The 14,291-nt window shown below is 41.7% G+C and overlaps 1 protein-coding gene across 1 annotated transcript in view; it reads left to right on the forward strand.

Moving 5' to 3' along the window:
* The window catches only part of LOC118340949 (coiled-coil domain-containing protein 85C-B-like), a 16,731-nt gene extending 2,440 nt beyond the window's left edge, over positions 1-14,291 (forward strand). The window contains exons 4-8 of the mRNA XM_035679115.1: positions 828-869; positions 6,156-6,260; positions 10,545-10,637; positions 11,511-11,609; positions 13,094-14,291. Coding sequence (XP_035535008.1) covers positions 828-869; positions 6,156-6,260; positions 10,545-10,637; positions 11,511-11,609; positions 13,094-13,183 — 429 coding nt within the window. The 3' untranslated portion in view covers positions 13,184-14,291. The remainder of the gene's footprint in view (positions 1-827; positions 870-6,155; positions 6,261-10,544; positions 10,638-11,510; positions 11,610-13,093) is intronic.

Here is a 14,291-nt window from a genome sequence, read left to right on the forward strand (position 1 = left end):
GTGGGGGGGGGGGGGGATTTCTGGTCCGGTTCACGAGGAGTTCACATGTCAGTCTGCGTAGGTGTGTGTTACACACGCACGACCACAGACGTTGGACGCGTGGTAAGATTTTATAACTGAAACATGTAAATTGGTAATGTCAGGGGATCAAAAGTTACGGCTCATTATTAGTAAATATTCATGCATCGTAGTATTTTATATGTCATTTGTTCTTGTTTTATGATGCGATTCAGTTCATTTGAATGCAAGTCAGGCTGCAGCCAGTTGGAGTTGGAATTTCACAGCTTTTTTGATTTGAAGCCTTTATTCTTTTTTTTTTTAAGTGATTTCTCTTTCTCCAATTATCTCCCAGCAGATGCATATGTAGGCAGAGTGTAGGCTGGAATCACTGATACAAAACCTAAATGATCCTCATAATTAGCCCTTAACTGCTACAATTAGGTGCTACATATTGTCTCACAGCACTCAAGACATATAATATGACCCTGCTTCTTAAATAGTTCTTGTTCACATTTGAAGTGATGATGTGTGTTATTTTTTTTCTCTTTCTTTTCTTTAGATTTTATAGTTGGGATGATCATGTTTTTGTAGCGATAGAGCCTACAGTAGTATTAGAATAATCTTTGTTAATCGAATGCTGCAGTATATAAGACAGTGGGGTTGCTATTAATCAGAATACTCCTCTATAAAAGCTTTTTGTTTTTTACATTATCTTCTTATGTGGAGCCCAGGAAGAATACAGTTGCTACCATTGCTGTTGATAATGGCTCCCAAAGGACAATAATCTTACAATGAACCATTACACTATTATGTTTTTCTCTCCCTAGGCTTATAGCCGGTATAGTTTATCACAGATACAGACGAAAAAGGTAACTCTCTGAAATGTCACTGTCTGTTGGCTCCTCTGCTGGTCAGGTGGTTGAGCCTCTTTTGCCTTTTCACTCTTTTATCTGTTTGGTGATGGGACCTTTCACAGCTTTGAGCTTGTTGCTTTCTCATGTGCACAGGGTGGACACAATAAAAGCAACACATGTACAATGCAGTGCACTCAGTTGCAGTAATGTTGAATGGTCTAATGTTGAGTTTATGTTGACATTTTCACACAGGTGCTGATTCAACCCCATGGTAATGGTTCAGGAATAGTTTGGCATTTTGGGAAATGCGCTTTTTCGCTTTCTTGCCGAGTGTTATATAAAGAGATTTATACCACTCCCGGTTCTGTGCACCAAATTTGTAGCTGCAGACGGCAGCTGGCTAGCTTAGCTTAGCATAAACACTGACAGCTGGAGGAAGCAGCTGGCTCTGTCCAAAGGTAACAAAAGTCTACCTCTGAAGCACTCAAAATCTCAAATTAATACTTAATATCTTGTTTGTTTAATGCATACAAAAACTGAAGTGTATAAATGACACGTTGTGCTGTAGCCTTGCCTGGCAATCTCATGGTGAAGGCAAGACTCCAAGACATCAAGAAAACCCCCACAAGACTTTTTTGTATGGATTAAACAAACAAGATATAAGAAATAAGATAAGCTAAGCTAAGCTAAAGGATTGCTTGCTGTAGCCTGACATTAATCATACAGACATGGGAGTGGCATTAATCTTCTTTTCTAACTTGTCAAGTGAATGATTGTATTTCTCAAAATGTCATGTTCAAGACCATATTCAGGTACTTAGTGTAACAAATATTTTGTCCATCAAAGTACAGTCCCTTACATCCGCAAACATTACCATAGAACTGAATCACCCTTGTGACACAGTCGGTGTTGTAAGCCTAAAGGAATTGGATGGCATTACTTTGTAGAGGTGTTGCTTCTGTGTCCAGCCCCTGTTTAATGCGCTGCTAGCATGCTATGCTAATGAATGAGCACAGGTGGCCCTGCTTGTACGTGGCCTATCTTGGCAAGAAAGCCTTTCTCTGCCCATGGAGCTGTTTTGCACAGTGCAGTCAGTGTTTGGTACAAGGTACCCTAGGTGACTGAATGCTACATTGTGCTTTGGTGCATAAATGACACACGCTTGTTCTGGCTCGTCGGGACGTCTGGGGGGCTGAATAATTTAAGGTGCAGGGGCAGCACAGGTAGATCCAGGTATCTATAATGCATGACAACTAGTGTGTGACTAAAAAATGAAGGAATGTCTGTCTGGAGTTCAAAAATACAATCTAAATGGCTGTGTCATGAATAAACTTTCCATTAAATTTTAAGTGTAATCCAGCAACTAATGGAAAAAACAGCTGGAGTTTACTATTTAATTTGACTCTTGTGCAACAACCTACTTACTGATGTGGCAGAATACTAGCAGGTGGAATTGTTACAATGGATTAGTTGCCTCAATGGACATTGCCTAACTTCCTGTGTTACGAAACTGGCCCAGTGAAACTTGTGTTGAGCCCGAAGGAAACAATAGCCTCTTATCGCAGGAATGTTGACCCTCCAAACCAGCTCGGCTGAAGGATTTTACTGTACTAAAGGGAGAATGGAGGGAGTTAACAACAAGGTCCCATGGTGAATATTACAAGAGCCTACACGGCACAGGTGTGAATACAATGCGAAAAACAGGTGTGTGTTCATGTGCACACCCACGCTCATACTCTGACAAGCCCAGCCACAAGCATGTACACGATTTGCTCTTTAACTTTTTCTCCCACTCGGATCTCCCATGTCTTTCAACCGTTACTTATCTCTGTTAACTCAGTGAAGTGTGAGGCTTTCCCTACATGCTCACTTCCACTTCATCATTAACATGTGAGTGTTCAGTGTGACTCTGAGAATTTAATGATTTATATGACAGATTCAGATGACACTCCATCCCTTATCTGCAGACTAATTGAACTCATTTTGTGAGAGTGGACTTCACTAGGGTCCAGTGCACTTGAATGATGAAGGAGGTTAACAATATGACTGGTTTATTGAGTGATAAATCAAATCGGCTAATAGAGGATGGATTGGAACATGGTTACCGTTGCTTTGCCAGTCATGCTTTCTGTTCTCACATATCACGTATTGCGGTTTAGAATCAGAACTAAAAATGTTATAGTATTTTTTAAAACAACAGGTCCTTGATTTGAGACAGAGGTAGGCAAAAACAGGTCTCTCAAGCTACAGTAACATTTTGTCTATGAGTTAGCTGAAATTGCTGTCTCTGGCTGACTTTTTAATGTTTCCAGCTGACTTGTTGGAAAACAAAAACCCTGTAAGAGGCTTTTTAAATATGTTCTTGATGGCCACATGAAACACTGAGGTTAAAGCTGCAGCCCCGTGCAGAAAATTTGCATCCTTACCCCACCAGTTTGTGATCCATATAAAAGACACAGACTTTAACCAACTTAATACAGCTCGCCTTCCAAGGGTTTAAGAGAAACTACATTGCCAGCCCTATCTACAGCCAGTGTTTGGTTTGTCCGTTCTGGGCTACTGTAGAAACATGGGGCTTCAACATGGCGGACTCCATAGAAGAGGACCCGCTCCCACTGAAGATAAAAATGGTCCATTCTAACGTATCAAAAACATAATAATTCTTATTTTAACTCACTTATTAAAACTATATTCCATTTATGCCAATAGATCATCCTAAATGTTACACACTGGACCTTGACCATTATATAATAATAGTAACACAGGTTACTTAGATTAAACTGATCCTTTTCTGTGTTTCACAAAATTACGGCACTCAAGGAGCACGCTGCATTCCTCTCTACCCTTCTGTCATTGTGACATCACCCCTGCCCCTCATAACTCAAACAGGAAATGATGCGTGACGTCCACTGCTTCTCCCTGTCAGCGCCAAGAACATCGTGATGGATGGATAGACGGAGGGGCCCAGGTTTTAGCCAGGAAGGCGGCAGAGGGTCAACTGTCCCCGGCTGTCTTGCAAACAAATAGCTTTGTTGGTCTCAGTGGTCAAGGTCAACTGAGGAAGGGAATAAAAAGTTGGAGAGGTGTTTTGCTTTAAAAAACTAGATTTGCCATAAAAGGAATATTCTGTAGATGATGTAGATGTTCATTGTGTTTATGTCACTCCTCCAGATATGACATTTAAGGCATAGCTTGCTGACAGACACAAAGCCTGGAGAAATGACACAGAGATGATAGCAAATGGAATTGAGGCCATGAATATGGAACCCAAAGGATAGAAAAGTACCATGGGAAGGATTGTGAAAGGTTAGAGGAACACTAGCAGGATAGTAAGCTGCAAGAGAAGAGAAGAGGAGAAAGGGAAATATCAAAGGACAAAGAAGACAAAGGGGAATGCTGATTGTAGCTTTGTGAATGTGCAAACTGTGTATGTGACTGTGCACCTGTGTGTGTGTGTGTGTGTGTGGTGTTGTGTTGTGGTGGTGGGTGAGGAGAGAGAGACAGAGATAATACAGAGGCAGACAACATAGCACATTGTCCATGCATTCATAGACGCACACCCACAGCTCATTGGGCTATTTATTGCCCGAGTGCTCCCAGGCATCATGTGTGTTCACACGCCGCGCCTCGCGCAGAGGGAACACTAGTGCGTGACATGAGAAATGTCATAAGGAACAGTGGTGTTGCCGTGTTCCTGCCTACAGAGAGAAGTAGTGGTTTACCGCCCCCAGGAACAGTGACTCTTTGGCTGCTAATGAGGACAAATCTTAGGAACTCTGTCCCTGCGTAATGGCTCTTGATAATGACACAACGTGATACAGCCCAGCACACTGCCAATTATGTAGCAAGCCCGAACAAATAAAAATCTGTTACACAAATGAACTGCTTAAAGCAATGGCGTCAGTGTGATGATGAGAGTGCAGGTGCAAGTGTAGGAATGGGACAGAACCTCCCGAATGAACCATCACTGAGGATCTTAATGTACACAGTTGAGTCTGACCAATATATATATCATGTATTATCTGATGATGGCAGTTTATCAAATATATATTGGTATTATTGTGTATTTTGTAGGATTAGATGGCACATCTGTATTTTTTATATTTTTTAGACCTAAGAATAATAAAAGACCTGCAATACTTGCATCATTATATTATAAATTTAAAGAAATGAATGCAAACCCATACAGCTACGCTTGGACTGTCAGTACCAGATGCTTCAACTAAGTATAGCACATCCACTTTAATTATCACTTTAACAGACAGGGAACCGAAACTGAAAGAAACTGATTCATGGCAGCTACTATTTAACTTAAAACAACCTGTCTGTGCATTCTTTTTTTTTTCCTACTCTTACTGTGTATACGTGTTTCTTTTCTCTATACAGCTTCGCTGCTGCAACATTGGAAATTTCCCAATTGTGGGACCTAGAAGATAAAGGAAGTATCTTTTATCTTATCTTATCTTATCTTATGCTGCAATAACTCCATTTCCACAATGTAGACTTTTTACACATCACGCACTCCTAACTGAACCAATGAGTGACGACTGCCTACACTTAACAATCAGCACAGATGTATACATGCTTACTTAGAAAGGGCAAAAATGCAAAGATCGATCTCAGGATTTTAAGAATCAATATTGGATAATTCAAACAATTATTGCAATTAATCGGAAATTATTTTTTTAAAGAACATTTTTACCTAGCATTTTTGTCAGTTCAACTTTATTATAATGATTTCTGTGTAATATATTAATTTATAATTATATATTTTTTAATCTGCCTTTCATAGTTTACTGTACATAGTTATAGTTACTGTGATTTTGGATAAAAGATAATAAAAGTTTTTTGTAAACTGTAAAATATCTTCTCAAATGTACAGTTAAGTGATAAACTGGCAATATTAATATTAGTTGATGTGTATTGTCCGATATGTCGCTCAATAAGTAACAAGACAGAATGTACATCAGTATAGTCACATGTTAATTTTTTGTTTACTGTAAGATAAAGTAGTTGTGATGGTGAATAATGTCTGTATGGGAAGTAACTGTATAAACACTAACAGAAGCAAATACATCGATTTTGAGTCACAGTAATGATGGAAGAAATACATTTTGAAAGTGAAACATTACTGAGAGCTTAAAAATCACATGACATAGGAAAGATCCTATGTGCATTATCTTATTTTGGATTCATTGGCATGCAGTAAAGCAATGCCCAATGCATTTTCATTTAACACTGAAGCCTTATATCTCTGCTTTTTTGTGTTTGTGTGTTTGTTTTGCGCCCGTTTCTGCTCAGCAGTGTAACCCAGGTGACCTTCGTGCCCTGAGGAAGGGAATGACCCTCTACCACTCAGAGTCCCAGCTGTCCTCACTGCCCCAGCGCCAGGACGCCATGCACATGGTCAGTACCCAAGAGGCCAACACTCACACATACACAGACCCACACAAGAAGGGTACACACATACAAAAACTGGCATTGGCTCGTTAAGTGCTTAGAAATGAGTGGGTATTCCTCTATGTTTGTCAAAGTCAAAGATCAACACTATGACACTGCTTATACAAACGTGGTTACGTATAGAGACAAGGCTTCATTACACACACTTAATTGTATGCAAGAGTGTACCAGTGTCTCCACAGTCAAGGCAGCTCTAATCCACTTTACTGTTAACTCTCCAATTATACCTCCACAGGCAACCTCACTCCCTATTACACATGACAGGAAGTGAAACACACGCAGGAAGAAAGAGAAAGGGAGGGGGGGGGCAAAGAGTGAAAGGAGGGAGTTAGGGCATGAGGAGGACGAGACAGACTGGAAAAAAGAAAAGAGGAAGAAGCGATACAAAGACAGAGAGGCAAGGATTGAAAATTAAGGAGTCAGCCTTCCCTTCCTCTTCCTCCCGTACCCTCTCCCGTCCTCCTCCCTGGAGCCTGTTTGAACTGAATCCCACTATGAAAGTAATAATCCTCCACAATCCACCGCCACCCCTGACCCTGCCAGTGTCTGGGGAGGAGAGGCTGGGTAATTGTTTTCTGACTGCTTAAGGAAGGTCAGAGCGGGGCTATTCCACTAACCAGAGCACTTAAACCTTCCCACTGTAAAAATCAATATTGTGTTTTAATCACAGGTTGACTGCATTCAGTCAGAAATGCCTCCTCGTGGAGCTTCGTGCCGTTCAATAATGTCCGCGAGCCTTGACCTCTGCGAGAGGTTGCTCCCCGCAGGAGGAAGGATAAACTGCAAATTATCTTGATGGTTGTCTCCTTGCATTTAATTTCACGGTGTCAGTTCACATGAAACAAGGTCATGATATTGACTTGAGGTGTGAATTTTGGCTCCCTGCCGACATGACATTTATTGTCATTCCGACTGACACTGGAAAGTAAGAAGTGGGTCTGTGTGACATTGGTTACAGTCTGTCGGTTGCGTTAGCCCTGTTCATAACACAAAAGCTCACTAAGAGGAGTTTCACGTATCACTGAATTCAATCAGGTTGCACAACGCAAACTAGTTCTTACGTAGACATTAGTTGTTACTATATGTTTACACACATTAACTGCCAGGTTTTACCTTTGCTTAGCTCACAGAACTAGCTAACTGACAGAACTAACGTTAGCTTGCTAATATATGTCCCGTATATATTGAGTGTCAGTTCATGTGGAATATTGTCAATAGAGATAAATAAGCTAGGAAGATTTAAAATTACTTTTTCAAAGCAAAATGTCAAATAATGTCTGTGGCATTTACAGTTTTTCCAGTAAATATGAAACTACAGACAGCAGCTGCTTAGCTTAGCTTAGCATAAAGACTGGAAACGGGGGAAACAGCTAGCCTGGCTCTGTCCACAGGTAACAAAATGTACCTACTAGCACCTCTTTATCTCACTAACTGACATTATATCTCATTTGTTTAATGCAAATAAAAACCAAAGTGATAAAAAAATAAAAAAATGACAAATAGAGCCGGTGACCTCCTCATTGTCTTGTGGTCACTGTGAGGTAGCCAGTCTACCGGCAGAGAATCCAGCAAGCTTATGATATAATACTAGAAAATCAGTCCAAAATAACTTTTTCTTGTGATTCACTTCGTCTTCTTTTGATGGCTTTGTTGTCGTGACAACACCACGGAGATGCAGTCATGTTGAGCTGGATCGATTGCCTGCTCCGTAATGTGGCCTAAGTTCATCCACGTGTGAGAGAAAGCCCTTGTTGGAAGTTAGAGAGGGAGAGAAAGAGTGAAAGAGAAGAAGAGAGACGAGGGGCCAAAGACCATAACAGCAGAACTTGAGTGAACTGGACTCCTCGTTGTGTGTACCCATCCTAATCTATCAGCTCATCCTTTATATTTAGCCCTTTGTCTCGATCAGGCCCTGTTTCAGGTCAGTGAGTGTGCGTGAGATTGTCAGATAGAAAACGAGCAAGGAAAGAAAAGATGGATGGAGAAAGGAAGCGGCCAGCCTGCTTGATTCTCGCAAAAACACTCAACAGTCGGCTCAGATTTTCTATCCCCAAACTACAAACCATTGATTCTGACAGCGTTTGCTCCCCCCCCCCTGCCTAAATCAGGCCTGTTTATGCAGGCAAGTCATACCCAAATGTACATCCATATGAACAGTAAACATTGCCCTGAGCTGGCTGCGTGTCTGCGCTGTCCAAATCTGTTCCTTTACTGCACGGCTCCTGATCAAAATACACAGAAAAACCCGGCCTTAATGTGAGCAGGAAGTGTTTACACATTTCAAACAATAGCTTTAACCCCCAGTTGAGTGCATCACAAGGAGACTGATTTACATGTTTTTTTTTTCTTGTAGTGAACTTCAAAGTCCACTGCAGAGGAGCCGTATGGAAAATTAAATTTGTTGCTGTGACCGTAAACAAGAAGAAACACACTTTACTCAGTGGGAAATATGTTTGTATTTAACAAGAGGGTTGTTACATAGAATTTTCTTGAATGTGGGGGTTCTCATACAGCGAATATCTACCATGCTTTACGTCACTCTGTTCATTTTCTTAAAGGAACTTGCCAGTGGCTTTGCATGTTTTACCCTACAAAATAAACCTCCTGGCGAGTTTTTAAGATTAACTTTCAACCAGCTTGCAGACTTGACGTTTGCTTAATCCATTACAGTGAGCATTTTATTGACTTCATTTCTTTGTCATAGTTATGTTGTTGCTGCATAATGCAGGTACAAGCAAGGCTGCGGATCCAACCTCAATACTTTTTTCTACAGAGTGAAATGTGTAGGTAGCACCAGTGGTGGAGGAAGTATTCAGATCGTTTACATGCAGCAAGTAAGAGTAGCAATACTGCAATTGAATTCAAAATCTAAAGTTAAGTAAAAGTGCACAAGTTTAACAGCAAACTGCATTTAATCATTGTTTAATAACGTAAATTATGGACATTTTCACATTGTAGTTGGTAGAGGTGAAGCTACTATTAATAATATACTCTTGGGCAGTTTAATATGTAACAATATATCATATTTTACAAACTGATGACACATTTTGTATGTAAACCTGAATCTGCAAAGTAACTAGCAACTGTCAGGATGCCCTGAAAGCTCACCTGGTAGAGCTGGTGCCCCATGTAACAAGGCTGAGTCCTTGCTGCAGGGGCACAGGGCCACTGAAATGTAGTAGCATACATTTAATGCAAAACAACAACCTTTTTAATACAAGAAACAACCAAATTCATATTAACCTTTTCATTTTGTCTATGATTTTCTTTTAATCAAAGCTCATGAATGAAATGTCTTATGGCAGGCGACTCCCAGCTCTGTGCTATTAGCGCACATTGGACTTTTTTAACATAAACTTTTACATAGAAAAAAGGCAAAACCGCTGCGTATGTTGCTTTTTTCCCTCGGACAGTAGGCATATTGATGAGCTTTCAGGTCTGAGAAATAAATAGATGTCATGAAATCACCGCTGTGCATTCAATACGGACAGCTGATACCTATTCTTGTGGTTTGAGGTGCCTGCAGGATGATGTGGTTGATTCGATATGAATACACTGTTGGGCAGTTTCCACAAAACATCTCTCTTGCTGCAGTGGGATGATTATTTTATCTCTGTGCTATTAGATTGTGTGGGCTCATTCTGGCACCCAAATGGGGCCAGTGGGCGCGGAGGGAGCTGACAAACGCATCACTAGTGAGCGGAGAACTGAACCCGGGCTAACAGAGCCACGGAGCTGTGTCTAATGCAGAGGGCCCTGATGCCAGGTTACAGTGAATGGTGCCATTGTGTGTCCCAGAGATCTCTGTGGCCCCTCTAACAGAGAGCTACTGTCTGGAACTAACCGGGGGGTAGGATGAGTCAAGCAACCCCCTGGTCCTCTTCCTGGCTGGCTGCTCCCATCACACCAAGTTAAATCACAGTGTGCAGGTAGCAGACCTGGCTGGAAGTTGAATACGTGGTGAAAAGGGAAGAAAAACACAAGGGGAGGAGAGGTGATTTGAGTTGAGATGAAAGGGATGGCATTTTCAGTGCTACAGTACAAGAAATCTCTCCTGTTGAATCAGAACCAGATGATAATATCCTCCAGTTGTTGTGGGTTTATACCTGACTCTTAAACTGTTGTTGCATGTCACCCCTTCTCTCACATCTTTGCTCTTCTACTGTGGAAGAAATGACACAAAACCTTTAAAAAAAAAAAACTATATCCCTCTTCCTCTTCTCCCCCCAGGGTACTGGCCGTCTCCCGACCAGTGAGTCCTCTCCTGCCACAGGCTACCTGTCCTGCGTCCAGAAGCCTGAGGCTGTGGTGCACGCCATGAAGGTACTATATTCACTTAGCAAACTAGATTTTAGGAAAATTGTGGTGGGAAAACTGCTGCTTTTTTTTATCCTCGTCATGCGGGTTGAAATCCAGTTTTGCAAATTCTTTCACCATATCTTGGTTTGGAACTGTCTTCTGGCCCACCTTTTGCTGCGGACCCTGCTCTGCAACAGTAAACTCCACTACACTGCTGTTAGACCCTCAAACTGAATATATTCAAGATTTTAGGAGAGATACTTTTCACCTGTCAGAAAATGCTTTATTCTGAGAATCAGACTGAATTGTCAGTTTGTTTCACTTCATTCATTCAACCTGTTGTTTTGTCTATGTAAACTGATCTCTTGATCAGATTGGGGGTACAGTGTTCAAACTGATAAAATGAACTCTTTTTTGCTATTTTTAATGAATGTAACTATGTGGGAGGATAACATCTCTATTCTTAATTCTGCCTACAGTTTCTCTACTCGGGGGAAAACAGCTGTTACACAATATGAATCACTGAGCAAATCTGAGATTTGGTTCAGACCTCTGAAACTGGTTCCAGATTCAGAGGTCGGGAACCAGGCTTAAAATGCTTGAATATCTGGTGGTTAAGTGCAAAATTGATACTATAAAAAATGAATACATATGTATTGGCAGAAAGGCCTAAATGAGCTCTTTCTGTTCCAAAAATTCAATTTGTGCGTAAACTGAGAAAGCTTTTTAGAAAAAAAGGTTTGGAACAGACACACTTGTGAAGTTTTGTCTTTGCTCCCTTATAACATTACTAAAATAGCACTTAGACTCATTGACTATGTGTCCATCTTTAGTGAAATGACTTTTAACAGGTCACTTCAAACAAATACACACACTCATTGCTGGGTCTCCCATCAGGTGCTGGAGGTCCACGAGAACTTGGACAAGCAGCTTCCTGAGGACTACGAGGACGATCTCAGTGAGAAAGAGAAGGCCATTGTGCGAGAGATGTGCAACGTAAGTGCGACACTTGCCCTACTCCCCGACAGTTCTCCTTGTATCTCTGAGCATGCTGCTTTCCACTGTCTGTATCGCATAAATGCATGCAATCTTATTTCCTAGGAGGAAGTAGGCCTGTCACGACATATTGTCCAACAAATAAATGAGATAAACAATATTATTGTCATTTTAAGACCATTTCATGCCACTGATATAATGATAATACTATAATGGCACAATAATGCAATGTATAAAGTCACGTTTGAGCTTGAGCACATATCTATAGTGGAAGAGTAAAAGGAGACGTCTTTCCTTCAGGATGTCCTTTCACTTTGTTGTGCAAGTCTTATAATGGTAGAAAAAACCCTGCTGTTTATTCTGGCATCATGTTGGTGACCTCCTCATGTAAACAAACATACATGTAAACACAACAGGCAATATTGAGGTCAGCGAAAACGATTGCTGTCACATCCATCTATTGCATAATAAGTGCAGGCCTCAAAGGAAGTAAAGAGAGCATGGGGTGGGATCAGTAAAACGTGTTAGACTTCCTGTACTGTTTGCTTACCATTGCTGTTAACAAAGGAACCTTATTCCCATAATGCTCCTGTTTGTTCTGTCTGTCGTCAGTTTTTTTTTGTTCTCTTTTTCTGAGTGCAAATCAGGTCAGTTTGCGAGCTGCTTTCACTAATGAGGAAGCCTCATTTAGACTCATTTGGTTTGGAATGACACTTGCAGCAGTGTCCTGGGCACAGTGCGCCCTCTTGCCATCTTTCTCTCTATCTTTCTCTCTATCTGTCTCTCTGTGTATCCCGCCCCTCCCACTCCCTCCTCCCCGCTCCAGAGCCAACTCTAAACTGGAAGCCCTAAGTAGAGGCTCGTAGTTGAGCTGTCAGAGCAATTAAACTGGAGCGGCAGGGAAAAGAGCACCCCCCCCCACCGCGCCCGGTGCGCCTCAGCCTCACCCCTCCATTCTTCCTCTCCTCCGTCCTCCCCCTCATCTCCCTCCATCTTTCTCTGTTGGTGCTGAAAGGCCTGCCGTGGGATAAAAGGTCCGCTGATTAGAGAGAAAAACGAGAGCTGGGCTATCTGTGCCCTGCAGAGGTATGTGACAGGCCAGGAATCTGGGGAGCACTACAATAGCACCTCTGTAATATCACTGGGGTCCCCCGGGGGCCCCGTCTCACTCACTGGCACAGAGATCTCAGCACCAGAGAGCAGCCTCGCAGTGACAGAGGACAGAGATTCAGAGATAACTCGACTATAACGTACGTGTGTGTGTGTATGTGTGTGTGTGTGTGTGCAGTCTTTGCAGCTCAAAGTCAAACTGTGAGCATTTGAAGTTTTCACTCTTGAAGAAGAAAGTTTTTTTTTTGTCTTTTTTTCCTCTGCCTAGCCTTACTCTTTCAGTCTCTGCCTCTGTGTCTGCCTGTCTCTTTCTGTATGGCTCCCTCTCTTCCCTCTTCCCCTCTCAACTTCCCTCTTTCTGCTTCTGTTTGCAGGTGGTGTGGAGAAAGCTGGGTGATGCAGCAGGATCAAAGCTGTCCATCAGACAGCACCTCTCTGGGAACCAGTTCAAAGGGCCGCTGTAGCATGGCAACCAGAGAGAGAGAGAGAGCGAGAGAGAGATCAGGATTTACAGTACCTACACTCGCCTGAAAACACCTCTTACTACCTGCGCCTACACAACCCATCATGCCGTGCTCCCTACTGCCTACAGCCCCCAGCATTCCTTCAACAAGCACTCTCTTAAGACTGGCTAAGATAGCTACTAAATGGACCTGTTAGTTTATTCACATGTACAAACATGTTTTTATCTCTCAGAGCTTATGAAGCGTTGACAACTGGCAGCTAGTTTCACTGATTTGCCACTTTTCTTCGTTGATTTGGAGGCTTCCAGCTACACAACGATCTCTCTCTGTAAACGCTACAAACACACCACTTTTAGTCCCTCATAGCATAGCTGTGCTACACTAAGCTAGTAATAGGACATGGTTTCAAGCACAGACCTGACGAAGCCGCAGGAGCACAGATCTTCGCATGTTGCTGGGATGTGAACGCAACATTGTGGCGGTATCTTCAGATACGTTTTGATAGTACCTCCTATAGAGACCCTAGCTCCTGTCACATGTATCGCCCCCCCCTAGTGGTCAACGAGTATAACTAGCATTAGTATTCTAAAGTGTTAACTAATGTGAAACCCACTGTGACCTAGCGCCTTTTGCTCATAAGACAAGTCTATGGATAATAAAGTCTAGAGATCACTGTTAACTTGTGTATATTATGTATAAAACCATAGCACTACTTCATTGTTATTGTTGATTTTACTTTTCTCTATTTTGTATTCTAGCGTGGCCATGTGATCAATTATTTAGTTTAAAAAGCACACACAACCGGACCTTAAACAGGGTTTTCTTTTGGTAAAAAAAATGTAATCTTTTATTGTGTTTTTCTTTTTAAATTCTTTTCCAGATGAATTGCTATTATTCCTTCTCTCTGTAACCTCTGAAAATGTATCAAGGCCATTCTGAATCAAACCATCTCCATGGGCTAATGGATAATTTTCTTACTTTGTGAAATTAACTAAAATTGTATGCTGTGTGCATGCTTGACAATCATTTTCTCAGGTTGGGAGGGCTACAGCTTTACCTTTGCCCATCTGCGACAACGTGTGTGTGTGTGTGTGTGTGTTGGCGTGCA

The sequence above is a fragment of the Morone saxatilis genome, unplaced genomic scaffold (genome assembly GCF_004916995.1).
Source record: "Morone saxatilis isolate NCDOM2014 unplaced genomic scaffold, NCSU_SB_2.0 Contig7, whole genome shotgun sequence".
Lineage (NCBI taxonomy): Eukaryota > Metazoa > Chordata > Actinopteri > Moronidae > Morone > Morone saxatilis.